Raw genomic sequence first — 14,870 nt, forward strand, 5'->3', positions numbered from 1 at the left:
TGACTACTTGTATTTATTACAGGCAATCCCTCAATTGCATTAATCCATACTTACATCACTAGCAGATTGCCACCTACATTTTCAATTCAACGTTTTATGGCATACAACCTTAATCAATAAAGTGTATCAACCTGTCTCATACTTTTCCTTAACAAAAAAAGTTAAATCAGTACAAATACACAACAAACAAAATAAAAATAAAAGTTATATATATGAAACTATTTTAAAAATCAACCTACAATACCATTCATATACAAAACGATTTGTTTTCGTGTTTTTAAAAATTCGATTATGGCATGATACTGACTTTGCTCCCCAAACCTCTGGTAACAAACCTAGATGTTTTCGTTTTTAGTAATTTTTAAGCATTTTCGATTTATTTCAACCCATATGAATGATAATATTATTACTAGCCTAACCTAGATGTTACAAGCAGACTTATCCATACGCTCTCTTATCATCTGTAATGTGTATGAATACACCTTTTAATGCCAGTGGCTATGCCCTATGGTGTACATGGTACCACTACTGACTTCCACAACTCCAAGAGGCATTATATAAGTATTTGCCTGCAAAAGGTCATTCACCTTCACAACCGTTCATTGTTAACAACAGGTTATTTTTTTCCAAATTGTGATGCATACAAAATTTAATTGTGACCATCCATGTATTGGATGCAATGCTTGCAAACTGTTTCTTGCATCCTACAAATATTATGCAGCTCTAACATAAACATACAAGGTATCTATTTAGCAAATAAAACAGTTTTTTTCATTTTTAATTTTTCCACATTTCATTTCAACAAATCATATTCCCCTTAAGTAACTTACCTACAACAAAAAACTGGATATACCTCACAAATGCACCTCACACGAACATACCACAATTCATACACTTCGCAATCTATTCTTTGCATGCTATCCTACAATTAAGCAACTCTATCATATACATACAAGGTATCTATTTAGCAAAAAAAAAAAAAAAAAAAAAGTTTTTTCATTTTCAATTTTTCCACATTTTATTTGAAAAACCTTACATATATCTTATATTTTACTTAAAAAAGGTAAATGTTATATGAACTTCAATTTCCTGGTATACAGTATCTTTAGCATTAGCAAGGGCACATAATGCAAGAAAGCAAGCTTATATAGCATCAGCCAAAAAAAAAAAAAAAATCCCTTATTTCACCCATCCCCTCGCTCCAAATGTTTGTCAAGTTCTGCCTTGAATCTATTTAAGCTATCAACTTCTACAACAGATGGATTCTTGTTCCAGCAATCGACCAACTGCTGGCTAAAGGAAAACTTCCGCACATCTATTCTACAACCGTCTTTCTTCAATTTGAATTTATGCCCTCCCAGGTAGCAATATTTTTTTTCATTTTCACATATAAAAGAAATTTAAGTAATGTGTATAAATACTGCATACAGTCCTAATATTTGCTCTCTGTGTGTATAATCCAGTAAGAGTCTAAGGGAGGGGGGGTAAATGAAAATGAATGGAAGTGAATACAGATAATTTTGTGTCATATTTTACCAAGATATATCAGAATGGAAAGTTAGCATATATATATTTCTTTGTTTGTCCAAAGGTATATAATAAGTAGAAATCCCAAAGTATCCAACAAATGAATGCACCTGAACAGTAGAGCACTACTTTAAAAATTATGGCCTAATTGGGTGAAAAACTCATCACTGCAAAGCATGAAAGCAAGTTTTGAGAATAAATTCCAAAAATCACCACCACCATAAACATAAAAAATAAAACCATCCTGCTGTGAACAGATACAATCAGGAAGAGAAGCTCACTGCAGAGCCATAAAGAAAATTATGGAAAGCTGCATACAATGATAAAGGCTGTGTGCTTGAAAGAGTACTGCAGTTATGAAAGAAAGTAAATATTGCTCGCTATTTCTGCATTTTGTGGATTTTGAAGGACACTAGAGCATTTTAATATTGTATACAAGCACTACCTTGTTAGTTTTATCAGTTTACTTATCATAGTCAAAGATCTCAGGGAAAAAAAAAAAGGGAGGGAGGGAGATTTCATAATACATCATTATTTATAGTGTAAATTTTCTGTTGTTACTGTTCATGTTTAGATCTATAAATTTAATAAACATTTGTTAATTACATGCAATGAACTGTTTCTCTTACTCAAATTCTCCAAAATCTGAAACCAAATTAACTTCCTCTATTGTTTCCAGTTTTATGCACATGTGCTAGCCAGCATTTATGAAGATGCCAACTGAAATAAAAATGGTGAAAGTCGTATGCTTCTTAAAATACGCATATTTTTTCTTAGCAAAATATGCACTTTCACAAATGAAAAAAGTCTTCAGTATGTACTGAGAAAACAGTGCAGATAACTGAGTCAAACCACAGAAAAGGCCCATACTTTTGAGTGTGGTGAAGAAAACACAATCACTGTTACTACATACTGCCAGCACAGTAACAAACAAACAATTCTAAAGGGAACTGTCAATCTTCTTTGAGAACAACAGTCTTTACTTTGACAAAATTTAATTCAAATTACGATTTTAAGTGGCACTGAACCTGTTTTGCTCCTATCCATATTCAGTGTTTGTTTGTTCATTGGCAAATTTGCATGTTGTGTTGTGCGGGCTTAAAAACCTGGAATAACTCACAGGGAAAGACCTCTACTTACTCTTCCACCTGAGATTGACTAATTACAGCCTCAACTAAAGAGGACGTTAGAAATTCATTTGGTCGTGACTTTGACATACAGATTCTATGGAAAAATGTGCCTGGCCTAAAATAGGCAAGAAAATGAAAGGGAAAGATCATGACTGCTTGCAATCCTAAGATGTTTTAACCTAATGGTTACCTACAACAGCTCCCGAATGGACAATGTTTCACTACCCATGCCCAAACTCTCAATACACTCCATAAAAATATTTCAGCAGTTCTAAGTACACCCAAGAAGCAGTTCTAAGTACACCCAGTGTGTTACACAATGGTAAAAACATGATCACCAGTATGAAACTTGTTTTGGAACAACACAAAGTGACCATACAGAATTTATTCTTACTTGTGGATTCCAATGGGTAACATTTATGTGAAGTCAATGTGCAATTTAATGCTAGATATATCCATCACTGTGCTAGATATATTCATCATGATAAATGTGAAAATCAACCTTTCATTCGAGTATATCCTTATTTTAAAAGCATAAATAAAAAGTTATAATGGCATCATTATTATTACTCCAAACATCATGTGAAAACCTACTCACCATTATACAGTCCTGCCAAATATCATGGAACACCACTCTGATTACAAAAATTTGTGCACAACTACAAAATATACAAATACTGTAGACTATATTGGTCCAAAGAAAGAGATAACAAGGTTTCAGAGGTGAATGAGAGTTGTATATCATGTAGAAAAAATGTAACTACTAATTAATTCCTACTCTATGCATGTTACCAAGTAGGAATTAAGTATTTCCTAATATAAAATTGGCAACATTCTAAAGAAATGAATCCCAGAGGTGAAAATTCCTGTGAAATGACAAGGTAAGTATAAAATACTGAATGACAAGAGCCAATACACCTTAGAACAGCTGGTTACCTGACCGCACCATCACAATCTGATGTTTCGAGCTGTGAGCAGCTATGGCAGCACTCTAAACATTTCCACTAAATTCTGCAACTTGTAGAGATCTGCATACCATGAATTTTCACAGAACTGCAGCCCACAAGCCTTTGATAACAAAAAAAAATGCACACCATCCACTGACATGGTGCATGGTACACCAAACTCATACTATATGTCAATGGAAACTGGTCCTATGGAGTGATGAGTCTCATTACATGCTCTTTTAGTCTGATAAATGTTTAGGTGGGGAAGAGGCCTGAATAATGCTTATGACCTGTGTGTGTGTGTGTGTGTGTGTGTGTGTGTGTGTGTGTGTGTGTGTGTGTGTGTGTGTGTGTGAGAGATCCCAAATATATAGTCAGGAAGAAGTGTCATAGTGTGGTTATTTTTCCATGGCTCTCCTGGTTGCAGTGCATGAAACCATGAATGCTGTATCCTATATTGAGTATTGGAAAATACTGGTTTGAGTAGAACATCAAACACTGCAGTGGTCAGCATAGGAGCCATGTTCTTAACCCAACTGAATGTCTTTGGCATGAACAGCAACACCAAATTAGGACAAGGCACAGATAACCCTCTCTGCCAGAAAAAATTAGGTTAGGTTATGTTAGATGTGTGTTACGCACCAGAGCAACTACAACTATGAGGTATCAGTATATTCTCTTTGTAACTGCATGTATTCTTGGTGTAACGTGCTGAAAAAAGCATTAGCCCTTGCCTCAAACTAACTACCTCAGCCTGCATCGCTGACATCAGATTCCGTCATTTTCCACAAGGTATGGGAGAGCAGTGATTATATCACCATTAGTTTACTATCAGATTTTCCACAATAGTGAAGTAATTAATATGGCCAATGGGCAACCAACATACCATTCATTTATTTGAATAAATGTAAGTGTCCAATGACTTTTGGTAAGATAAGAATAAGTTCATAAGTATAAGTGTCCCACAACTTTTGGTAAGATAGTGGTAAGATTCTTATAAATAATCTAAGTATATAAGATCTCATTGTTTTATCTTCAGTGAACTACAATTTCTGTTACAGCGCTTCATTTCAAGTATACCTAGTTCTAATAATATTAAATTTTGGGCAATTTTTTATGAATTAAAAGTTGGAACCTCAAAATAAGTTCACAACATTCAATACAAGGAAGTTAAACTGATTTTAACTATTTACAGTTTATTAGTGGTGCCACCCAAGTCAAATTTTCATGAGCCATACATTTGGCATGTTTTAAAGACAGTTCAAAACTACCTTTACTCGTGTTATGAAAGGTTATATTATATAAATATCTGAAGTAATGTAACATTACTGCACATTAAATTTGACACACTTACTAATGTGTTTAAATTATAATATACTAGATGGAAAAATATTGAACGAACGTGTTGCTTTTGAACGATGGAAATAAACTCACGACAGATTTAATGAACTGAAGCTCTATTAAAAAAACTTTCTATAATAAAAATTATTTACCTCATCATCTTCAAATTCATCATTGCCTTCACTCATATCCTCAGCACAACAAGTCTTCAATGATGGCCTTTTCTTCCTCTTCTGAATTAAGTCCACTTCAGATGCAAATGGAGAAGAATCACAAGGCATTTTATAAACTGCAGTGTGCATGGAAACTTTCCCCTCAACTGAACTTTTAATATTTTATCCTAAAAATGCAAAAATAAAAATAAAGCACCAAAATATTTAGAATTAAATCATCTTCTCCTCAGCTAAGAATCATTAAGATAACTGCATTGTACGGACACACCATTTTTATGCTTTTTCTTTGAAGTGTGTATTATGCAAATATACATACATTCTTAAACTTAATGTACACTGTGGATTAAGGACAGTTTGCATATTCAAATCATTCTAAAATGTATATACAAATAAAAAACTAACTGCAAATAAGCAATTCGGCCTGCATTAAATTTCTAATTATGTCTGAAACTTGATAAAAGTTAGCAGAACCTTGGTTCTTGGGCATAAAACTCATACCGGGTCTCAATGATATGATCATGAGGCTAACTGCCCTTTCAGACTAGCCACATACTTTTAAATATTTATCTTCAATTGATATAGTCTCTGGCTATGGATTAAAAGTAGTGAACATTAAGAGAATTTATAAAATCAAAAGGAAGAGCATGTTGGCTACCATGATATCTATTTGAACCAACTTGTATAGCATATATACTAAAATTGACTGTTATAAAAAAATATATTCAATATTATAAGCTGTCAATCAATCCTTACAACCACTCATTTTTAATTTTACACATGCTGTTTTGCTTCCAATTACAGACTATACCACATAAACAAAAAATTATAATAACAGTTGTAACTATTCTCATATGGACTTCAATATCTAGGAAAGTCTGATAACTTTAGCAAATACAAAAAATTTGTTTGATTTCAGAATTTCTTATGCTTTCCCCTCCACATAACTTAAAATAAAAAAATGAGAAAGATATAAAAAATTCTCTTCAAGTAGCCAAAAGGATCTTATTACTGCAAAGAAATTTTATAGAAGCATTAATGAATTATCACAACTGCTGGTGATCAATAGCAATGTCTTATAACCCTGTCTCCATGCAACATTATCAAGTTTCATGGAGAAGAACTAAGTCAGTCAATTCAGAATTAGAAAAATGCTCAATTCATCTACATGTCAACCTAGAAATAGACATAAATGAAAACTGATGGGTTCCCCACAAAATTGATCAGGTAAGCCCTACTTGAAAAACTGATTGGGTTCTCGCTTAGGAAAAAATTTATGTTCTTGCCTTTAAGCAAAACCTACTATATTTTCTATTTAAGTAAAATCATGAGATTTTGCTGGAGCACCTTGGTCTCATAGATAACAAGACAGCTGAATTCACTTATTTTCTAACAAATTAAGTATAAAAATGATACAAAACCTCCTGACTGATGATCAAAAGATTGCACATGAATTTTGTGTTGGCTCAACAATCAACCAATTATCAAATATTTGCATGCTACTATCTAAATGTTCATATACAAATCATAAAACAAAAGTCCAGAAGAGTTATTTTCTGCAAAATAGAGAAGCAAGTAGAGGGGTTATATGTTTCAATCATTTATTTAGGAAGTTCTCATTGAAGAACTATGCCTGACGGGGAAGGAGAAGCATTTCATGTGGATGAAGTCACCAATCATTAAGTATTTGTGCTTTTAAGTCATCAATCATTAATAATTTGTATAAAACTCCAGAATATTCAACTATGTTACAGTAGAGACTGTTTCTCCCACACAAACATATCAGTCATTTGATTAGGAAATAATCTGAGTCACACATAGTTAGAACTGAGCTTTAATACCTATGCCATCTGAATTTCACATACACAAAATCAGTGGTGAAACTACTATACCACCAGGTCTGCCACTGTTGAACTGACTGCTGGTTTTGTATGGTTGTTGAAGACCACACAAGGCAGCTTTCTTTAGTTTTAATTACCCATTTCACTGTTTTATTTATACATTCTATCTATCGTGTTCTACATAATTTTTTCCTTATTTTTCATTGTCTCGGTAATGTATACCTCTGCATGTGTTCATATGCTGCTTACTATTATTACTAAAATGTGCTTCTTACAACTATGCCTGACACTGGTCTCCATCTTACATTTATAGTTCTTTGTTTTAATTTAGTTTCTCAGCTATACATATTTTTTTCTTTTGATATTTTTTTGTTTCTCTGTCATGTCAACTGTAAATTACATGCAGGCTTTCCATATGTCCTCCCTTATATTCTTATTTTCATATATATTTTTACTTTGGATGTTTCTAAAAAAATTTTCCCTCCTCTCTTTCCATTAATTCTATTTATTCATTTGCTTTGCCTTGGCACATACTTTATGTTAGGAACAGAGGACTGACTCTATATTGTCGTTGTCATGCAATTCTGGTGGTTGATACTTGAGGAGATGCCAGGACTGTGTGATATGCAACAATATAAATTTGTATATAAGTACTGTATTTATTTATTTCTATATAGTATTTAAAAATGGGTTATTTCCACCTTTTTTAGTAGCTACACTACCTGCTCTCATCTTTCCTTTTTTCTTTTCTTTTCTCAGCAACTGTTATTTATCTATACATAATGCAATTATGGTCGTTAGGTGCTTTCTTCTGTCTATCAGTAGCCTTTATCCATAATTTTTTTTTTCACTCTTTCTTCCCTTTCCTTATAATTTTTATAGTTATATATATATTATCATAAATGATATGTTTCTACCACTATCTATTGGATTCTAATCAACTTATAAAACTGTATCATTATTTATTTGTATCTTGTACTTTGAACACTAGACTAAAGCACTGCAAAAAAAAGAGGCAAGCCTGAGGGGATGGGATAGAATAAAACATGAGGGAGAAGAATAAGTGGGGATCATAGCCAGCCTCAGAGGATCACTTGAGTAAGTAAAGATTTAAATTTCTACATCATCGACTTAGACTGGTAGATAACAAGGATCCCTGGGCACTGTAAAAAGGGAAAAGGACTTAGATGACATATCATAAAAATTCATTGGTGCTGCAAGACATTACATCTAACAGATCCAAAGCTGTTAGAGTATAAAATAATACTCAAACTCTGGTAAACTCCAGTGAATACAATTAAATTCCAGTAAATTAAATATATACTGAAAATTCAGGGGTATCTCATTCCTAAATTTTGGTACATGTTTTATTCATAATTCTATACCTAACACAAACTAGCTGAGAACTCTACTTATAATTTAAATGTTGGTAATATTTATGTTTCATTTTATCTTCTTTGCCATCAATATTGAATTATTGTTGCATATAAAGTGCATTGCATAACTTAAATCCTAAAAATATTTCCTTTTAGAACTTCAGATATACTGAATATATTTCAGTAGTACAGCCTCAATAGATAACATCTATTGTTATCTCTTGACGCTGGACACATCTAAATATCTACAGATAGTGCTGAGAAATTAAAATTAGTAAAATTTTCCTGTAAATCATTAATTGAAAGGGTTTACTTTCTGCTGCACAGAAAGTAAGCCTTCCAATTAACAAAAACAAAATGTATCTTGTTTTTGTTAATTGGAAGTCATTATCTTGAATATGACTATTTTATGACTACAAATTAAAATCAAAATCAAGCAAATAGTACAATTTAAAAATTTCTTTCACTCCATAACTGGTGTTAATAAATCTAAATTTTAATCTCTTTCTACTATTTGTTACACCAATTAAATATTCAAAGGAAAAAAAAAAAAAAAAACTTTTATTTGCTAAATCAATGAAGACTAAAGTAATCATTGCCATGGACAGTAAAATCCAAAATACTAAAATGGAAATACCTATGGATTCTAATCAACTTATTGCCACAGCTGATATCTTAATCAACTGTAGCAATATACAGTAGTGACTTTGCCACTTTTTGTACCCCCATTCCTGTCACTGAACTGAGAATTTCTAATGATGATTAAATTAATTTTTTCAAGGATGAGTTAGCCATCTTATACAGATACGAGGGTTTTATCAAGACTTTTCCTGGCTTTTTTTTTAATATTCAAAATATAAGCAAACTGAATCTGAGTTTATAATTTACAGATGGGTATACATTCTTACCCTGATCTTCACACATTTGAAGGTAGGGCTATCATCCCAATCTTAAAGGGGGGGAGGATGTCATAAAAACATTAATTTTTCTGACCAATGAAGAAGGAAAATTAATGTACAAATAGGTTTTACAAGTATTTATTAATCCTGATCAATGGTATGCTAGTGCCCAGTTCTTATCTTAAAAAATTAAACTTTATTTTCTGAGTCATTTATATATTGCTGATTTTGCTAAGAAACATTTCTACGTTTTCTATATATGTGTATAATGTATTATGAATTAGTCGAAGATGGTTAAAAAATAATAATAATAAAATATAGAGAGAGAAAGCCAGCCACGTAAGATTAAAAAATTGTAAACTTTTTTTAAAATCTACAGCTGCACACTTATAAGGGAACTATAAGTCATAACACAACACACTCTTATAAACTGCACTGAGTTGGTCATAACACTGATTTTTCACGTGAAAAGGTAATACATGTATAATAATAGTGTAGTATTCATTTAGTGGAAAAAAGGCAATATAAGCATGAAGAATGAACTAAAAAAGCACTGTCACTGCATTATATGAACAATTTTATCTGCTGGTAAAATCCACAGCTGCACACTATAAGGCATAACACAACACACTCTTAGACTGCACCGAATTGGTCATAACATTGATTTTTCACCACGTGAAAAGATAATATAATAATAGAGTAGTATTAATTTAGCAGAAAAAAGGCAATATAAGCATGAAGAAGGAATTAAAAAAAGCACTGTCACTGCATTATATGAACAATTTTATCTGATAGTAACTGGCCAAAATGAAACTGTTCATACTATTTCATTTATTCATACATTATGCCCCTCCTCTCATCTCAGAAAAGGCGCCTAACTCGAATGGATTTACAGAACAATAAAGAAAAGGCATGAATAGTTACGTCAAAATCAGACTTAATTCATTTTATTATTATATTTTAAAACAATCATAGTTTCTACACGAGCGTTATCTAGTACTGCTACTCACTCGAGTTACAACCTCGGCGACTCCAGTTCATTATACCACGCTTACAAATCAAAACACGTCCTACAGCAAGGTAGATATTCAGGCTGCAATATTGCAAAAAGTACCATATTATTTGTACTGTATACAGTATATACACACGGCACCTATCCTTTATATGTAACACTTACCTATTCTTTACGCTTTCTCCATTTACCTAATTTATTTTTTAATTTTCTGCTTCTTATACGAAATAAAGTTACAACTTTGGCCTTCCACTGCACACAATCGCTTCCGCGTATTTTTATTTATTTTTTATTTACTTATTTTTTTCATTTGTAGTGTTTTTATCACTCGTGCATGCCATCTATAGGTGGTAAGAGCAAACATTATATCAAAAGAACTGAATACTGAAAATATATTAAAATACTTCAAAAACCGGGATTTTATCTTTTAAGTGTCGAACGCTTAATTGCTAGGTTGTTTTGGGATAGTAATCGCTATTATTTTCAAGCGGACAAAAATTATTCTACATAACTGTGGGAGGTACTATCTCGACATCATTCTCAACCTAAATAAATTTTCGACCATAAGACTCCCAAAAAATAAACAAATTAATAATTTAAATAAAAAGTATATGTTATTTTAATTAAAAATGCACATATTTTTTTATGAATGTTCATTAATTGCTTTAATATAAATGTTGACATAAACGCACAAGATGTTTCAAAAGTATGAGCAAAAATTCTGGTATGTGTTCAAAAATCTGTATTTTAGAATGCCTTCCAGAATTTGAAAGAAATAGGCAACTCAAGGTCACTTTGCTTTCCACTACGTACTAAGGCTACAGTAGAGATAGATTACTCGGTGACCTTGTGCCACATGTTGTGTTTCTCCTTTCTACAGGTTCCAAAATAAAATTTAAAAAAAAAATCATATAAACGTGTCCGATTCTGAACATTATAGAGCTATAGCTATTTGATTTTTAAAAAGGCTACGGAGTTCTGTATGATAAAAACGATAAAATAATAAATAATAATAAGCAGGCCTAGTAAAGTGTTTAATTCATGTCTGCTTAGTCTTATTTATTTTTCACTATTTTATTTTTTTTACCATCCAAAATTCAGCCGACCGGGCTAGCCGGGTGGGTAAAGTGCCTGCCTAGCAACCGAAAGGTCGCGGGTTCGAATCCCGCCTCGGGCTTTGATCAAAGTACTGCAAAAACCTTGAGAGGTGCATTATGGCCACAGAAGCCGATGCGCCAACTAAAAAAAAAAAAAAAAAAATCCAAAACATCCATAACGATGTTTTTAAAATTCAAAGAGCCATTGTTTGGTAACCGTTCAGAATTGGATACATGCTTATAGGAACTTTTTTCTATTGTGTTCACTTCCCACAACTGTGGAAAATACCTGAGTTCGAGTCCCATTAATGACGTTAAGAATTTCCAAAGGCCTTTTTCACAGCGTGGCTGAGTTGGTCGGTCTCAGGCAAGGGTAGCATGTTTTTTTCTACCGGAAACTCGAGTTTTTTCGTCCAACAAACAGAAAACCGACCATAGAACACACGCAATTTATAGACAGCATATACGGAGCAATATGGCCTTAGGTTGCTGTTGCTCCTAAAACTCTACTACAACAACAATAAGGCGCCTCCGTAGCCAGGTGGGAAGGAGCAGCAGTGCGTAGCACATGCTTCTTGATTAGACCGGGGTTCGAGCCCGTCACCACCAAATTCGGAGGATGCGGAAAGGTCAGGGAATGACCACCGCATATTCCCGGAGCAATATGGCCTTAGTTGCTAATGCTCCTAAAAACCAAATAACAACAACAACAATAATCATTGTTTTCAGGTCCTGGATCGAACAAGAACTACGGCATATGCATTATGAAACAACCTGTATACACACAGTTATCTCCGAAAATGGCACACACCGTAGTCGAGTGGTCATGCGCGAGGGTACAGAAATATATGTACTTAAGTGATTGTAGTTAAAATCATGTGACTACTAAATTACGGTGATGTTCTTGTATTCTCGCTTACTATCTTATGAACTCCTCTGACCTTACGTGGTCGTTCCAGAGTATAAACAGAAAAAAATAATGCATTGGAACACTTTGCTCCTCGGAAGTAATGGTTAATTCTAAAGGTAATGTTGAATAAGTGATTCCCAAAATTATTGGGAGCCACCGGGACCAACTACAGCCAGTACCAACTAAAAATAGGATATTAAAAACACAATTATATATTTCCACAAGAAGTGTGATAGTAGGCTGTCACACAACAGACATCAGACATGCTCGTTCGTCAGATAGCAGAAAGATTGGAACACCCAAAATCAACTGCTAGAAATATTCTACATCCGTGGAAGGTAGAATGTAACGCTACAATTCTTTCCAAGTCAAGTAAACCACTACCATTAACGAACACAGATAATTGCAATGGACGGTGAGAGGAAATTACAAAGAAGAGGCGAAACTACCATACCGCCAGGTCCTCCAATGCAAGGGGACTAGAAAGGGCAGAGGCCCATGTGTATGTATGTATAGTATCTTATGCTCCGGAATATTAGTTCAACTCCGCCCTGGTGCTTTGTGATGATATAAAAACTGTAAAACGGCCAGAAATGTGTGTGTGTGTGTGTGTGTGTGTGTGTGTGTGTGTGTGTGTGTGTGTGTGTGTGTGTGTGTGTTAAAAAAGCATAGGGGCCCGTCCAAGAATCTCGTGGGGGGAAACAGAATTTGTAAATTTACAAAGTCACCCTTTGAATGAGCTGATTCTAGACACAGTTGGCAGAATTGAGATGAATAAGGGACAACAACACTATAAAAAAAGCTTCACATTCTCTTGCTAGGCTGGCGTGTGAATGATCAGTGGAATGACTACTACTTCTGAACAAATGAAGATAGTAGCTCGCTCCCTGCAACTTGCCCGTTCAATAAATTAAAAGACTGACGAGAAAATATTCTTGATAATGGCTATAATATTATAGAATCTAATCTGTTTAATTTTGTACAATATTTCATTTCATAAATTTGTATAATATAATTTTGTACAATTTTGTTTATTTTGGAAGAACAACTAGTCAGAAGGAACCGCTGGTTGTGATGCACGTGTTCAGAAAGAGACACTGCTAGTTCTTTTACTTCAGAAGTAAAGAAACTAATTTTGACAGTAATTCCGGAGATAAGGGTTTTGGCTGAGTTGCGATATTGAAAAACATCCAATCTACAATGGTGACAAAAAGAAAAATAAGTAGAAGCACACTTATTAATACAGTGCAGAACTTCGCTTTGTTTTTCTGAATGGATATTCGTTTTCTAATAATCGCGTAACAAACTTTTCCTTTCAGCATTTTGTTTTAGTAAAATGATTCAAATGTATGTAAAACCTATATTACTTCCAAATCCAAAGTGGATATATTAATAGTATTCGCATGTCACGCAATATGATTGATGACGTAGTCGACTTTGTGAAAACGTGGTATCACAGTCACGAATGACTGATGAAACTGAACTTCACAACAGGAGAATTGCCAACTTAGGAAAACAACTAGCATATTATAAGAACTTTGCAAAACTTATATGTCAACATAAATGAAATTCCGATTAAATTAATTGTGCAGTTATCTGTATTATAGCAGTCTTTTGTATATGAAACCAGCAAAGTAAAACGCAGCACATTTTAATTTAAGAGAGAGAGAGAAAAAAAGAAATGAAACCAAAAGAAAAGAGGCCCTGATCCTAAAAAGAGAAAGGATGAGCACCTTAATTTCACCAGTTATCAATTTTAAAGAATCTCATACAATTACGAATATTTAACTATTTTCACATAATGTATAAAATGCACATTAATTTTATAATTTTTGATAGATTTTCAAATCAACTACAAAGAGACATAACCATCCGTAGGACTGTGTATATTAATATATATATTTTTTTGTTTTTATATAAATATATATATACCACTATCTATATAAGTAATACAGGGTATCATTACTGACAAAACGGCTGTGCTGAAGCCAGTGGTACAGTAACTGGTACAGAAGCATATGCGTGTTTCATCCGATTTATATTTTGTCCAGTCGATAAAATATAACGATATGTAATGCGGTCTCTTCATGCAAGAATGAAATATATATCTGAAGGAAACATATCGTCGCTAATAGTTTGCTTAGGACATCATGGAACCAGACACTGAGATATCCGTTTGTCTAATGGGAGAAATCAAAAATCTGATGTGCACAGAATCAGAAGAAATAAAATAATCCTACCGCAAAATTATATTTTATCATTTCGCAAAATCAGTACACAAGTCATGCAATAAACGTTGTATTTTACGATATAGTTGTCTCTAACCAACGGAGTGTGCTGTTTTGCAGTGTTTGGGATTTGCCTAGACAACTAGGCCGTGCGGTGTCAGTATGTAGTTTTAAAAGACATGGACCCTTGTACATGGTACATATGCAAATTTAAAGCATGAAGTTTTTGCCAGCGAAAATAGGAATCGACGTCCATTAGTGCTGCGATGTGATTAGAACTAATGGATAGGCAGATGGGATGGTTCCAATTATAAATTCCATATAGAAGTGGCCTCCCACGATCACTTCTTGCTAGGGAACCTCATTCCCTGACATTATAATGGACACATGCG

The 14,870-nt window shown here is 33.4% G+C and overlaps 1 protein-coding gene across 1 annotated transcript in view; it reads right to left on the reverse strand.

The window, feature by feature from the left end:
* The window catches only part of Trpm (transient receptor potential cation channel, subfamily M), a 715,965-nt gene extending 705,626 nt beyond the window's left edge, over positions 1 to 10,339 (reverse strand). The window contains exons 1-2 of the mRNA XM_090378481.1: positions 10,242 to 10,339; positions 5,098 to 5,285 (exon numbers count right to left, since the gene is read on the reverse strand). Of these exons, the coding sequence (XP_090234607.1) occupies positions 5,098 to 5,247 (150 nt within the window). The 5' untranslated portion in view covers positions 5,248 to 5,285; positions 10,242 to 10,339. The remainder of the gene's footprint in view (positions 1 to 5,097; positions 5,286 to 10,241) is intronic.
* Positions 10,340 to 14,870: the final 4,531 nt, after the last annotated feature.

This window comes from Mastigoproctus giganteus, chromosome 7 (assembly GCF_048544385.1).
Source record: "Mastigoproctus giganteus isolate SK-2022 chromosome 7, ASM4854438v1, whole genome shotgun sequence".
In the NCBI taxonomy this organism is placed as follows: Eukaryota; Metazoa; Arthropoda; class Arachnida; order Uropygi; family Thelyphonidae; genus Mastigoproctus; species Mastigoproctus giganteus.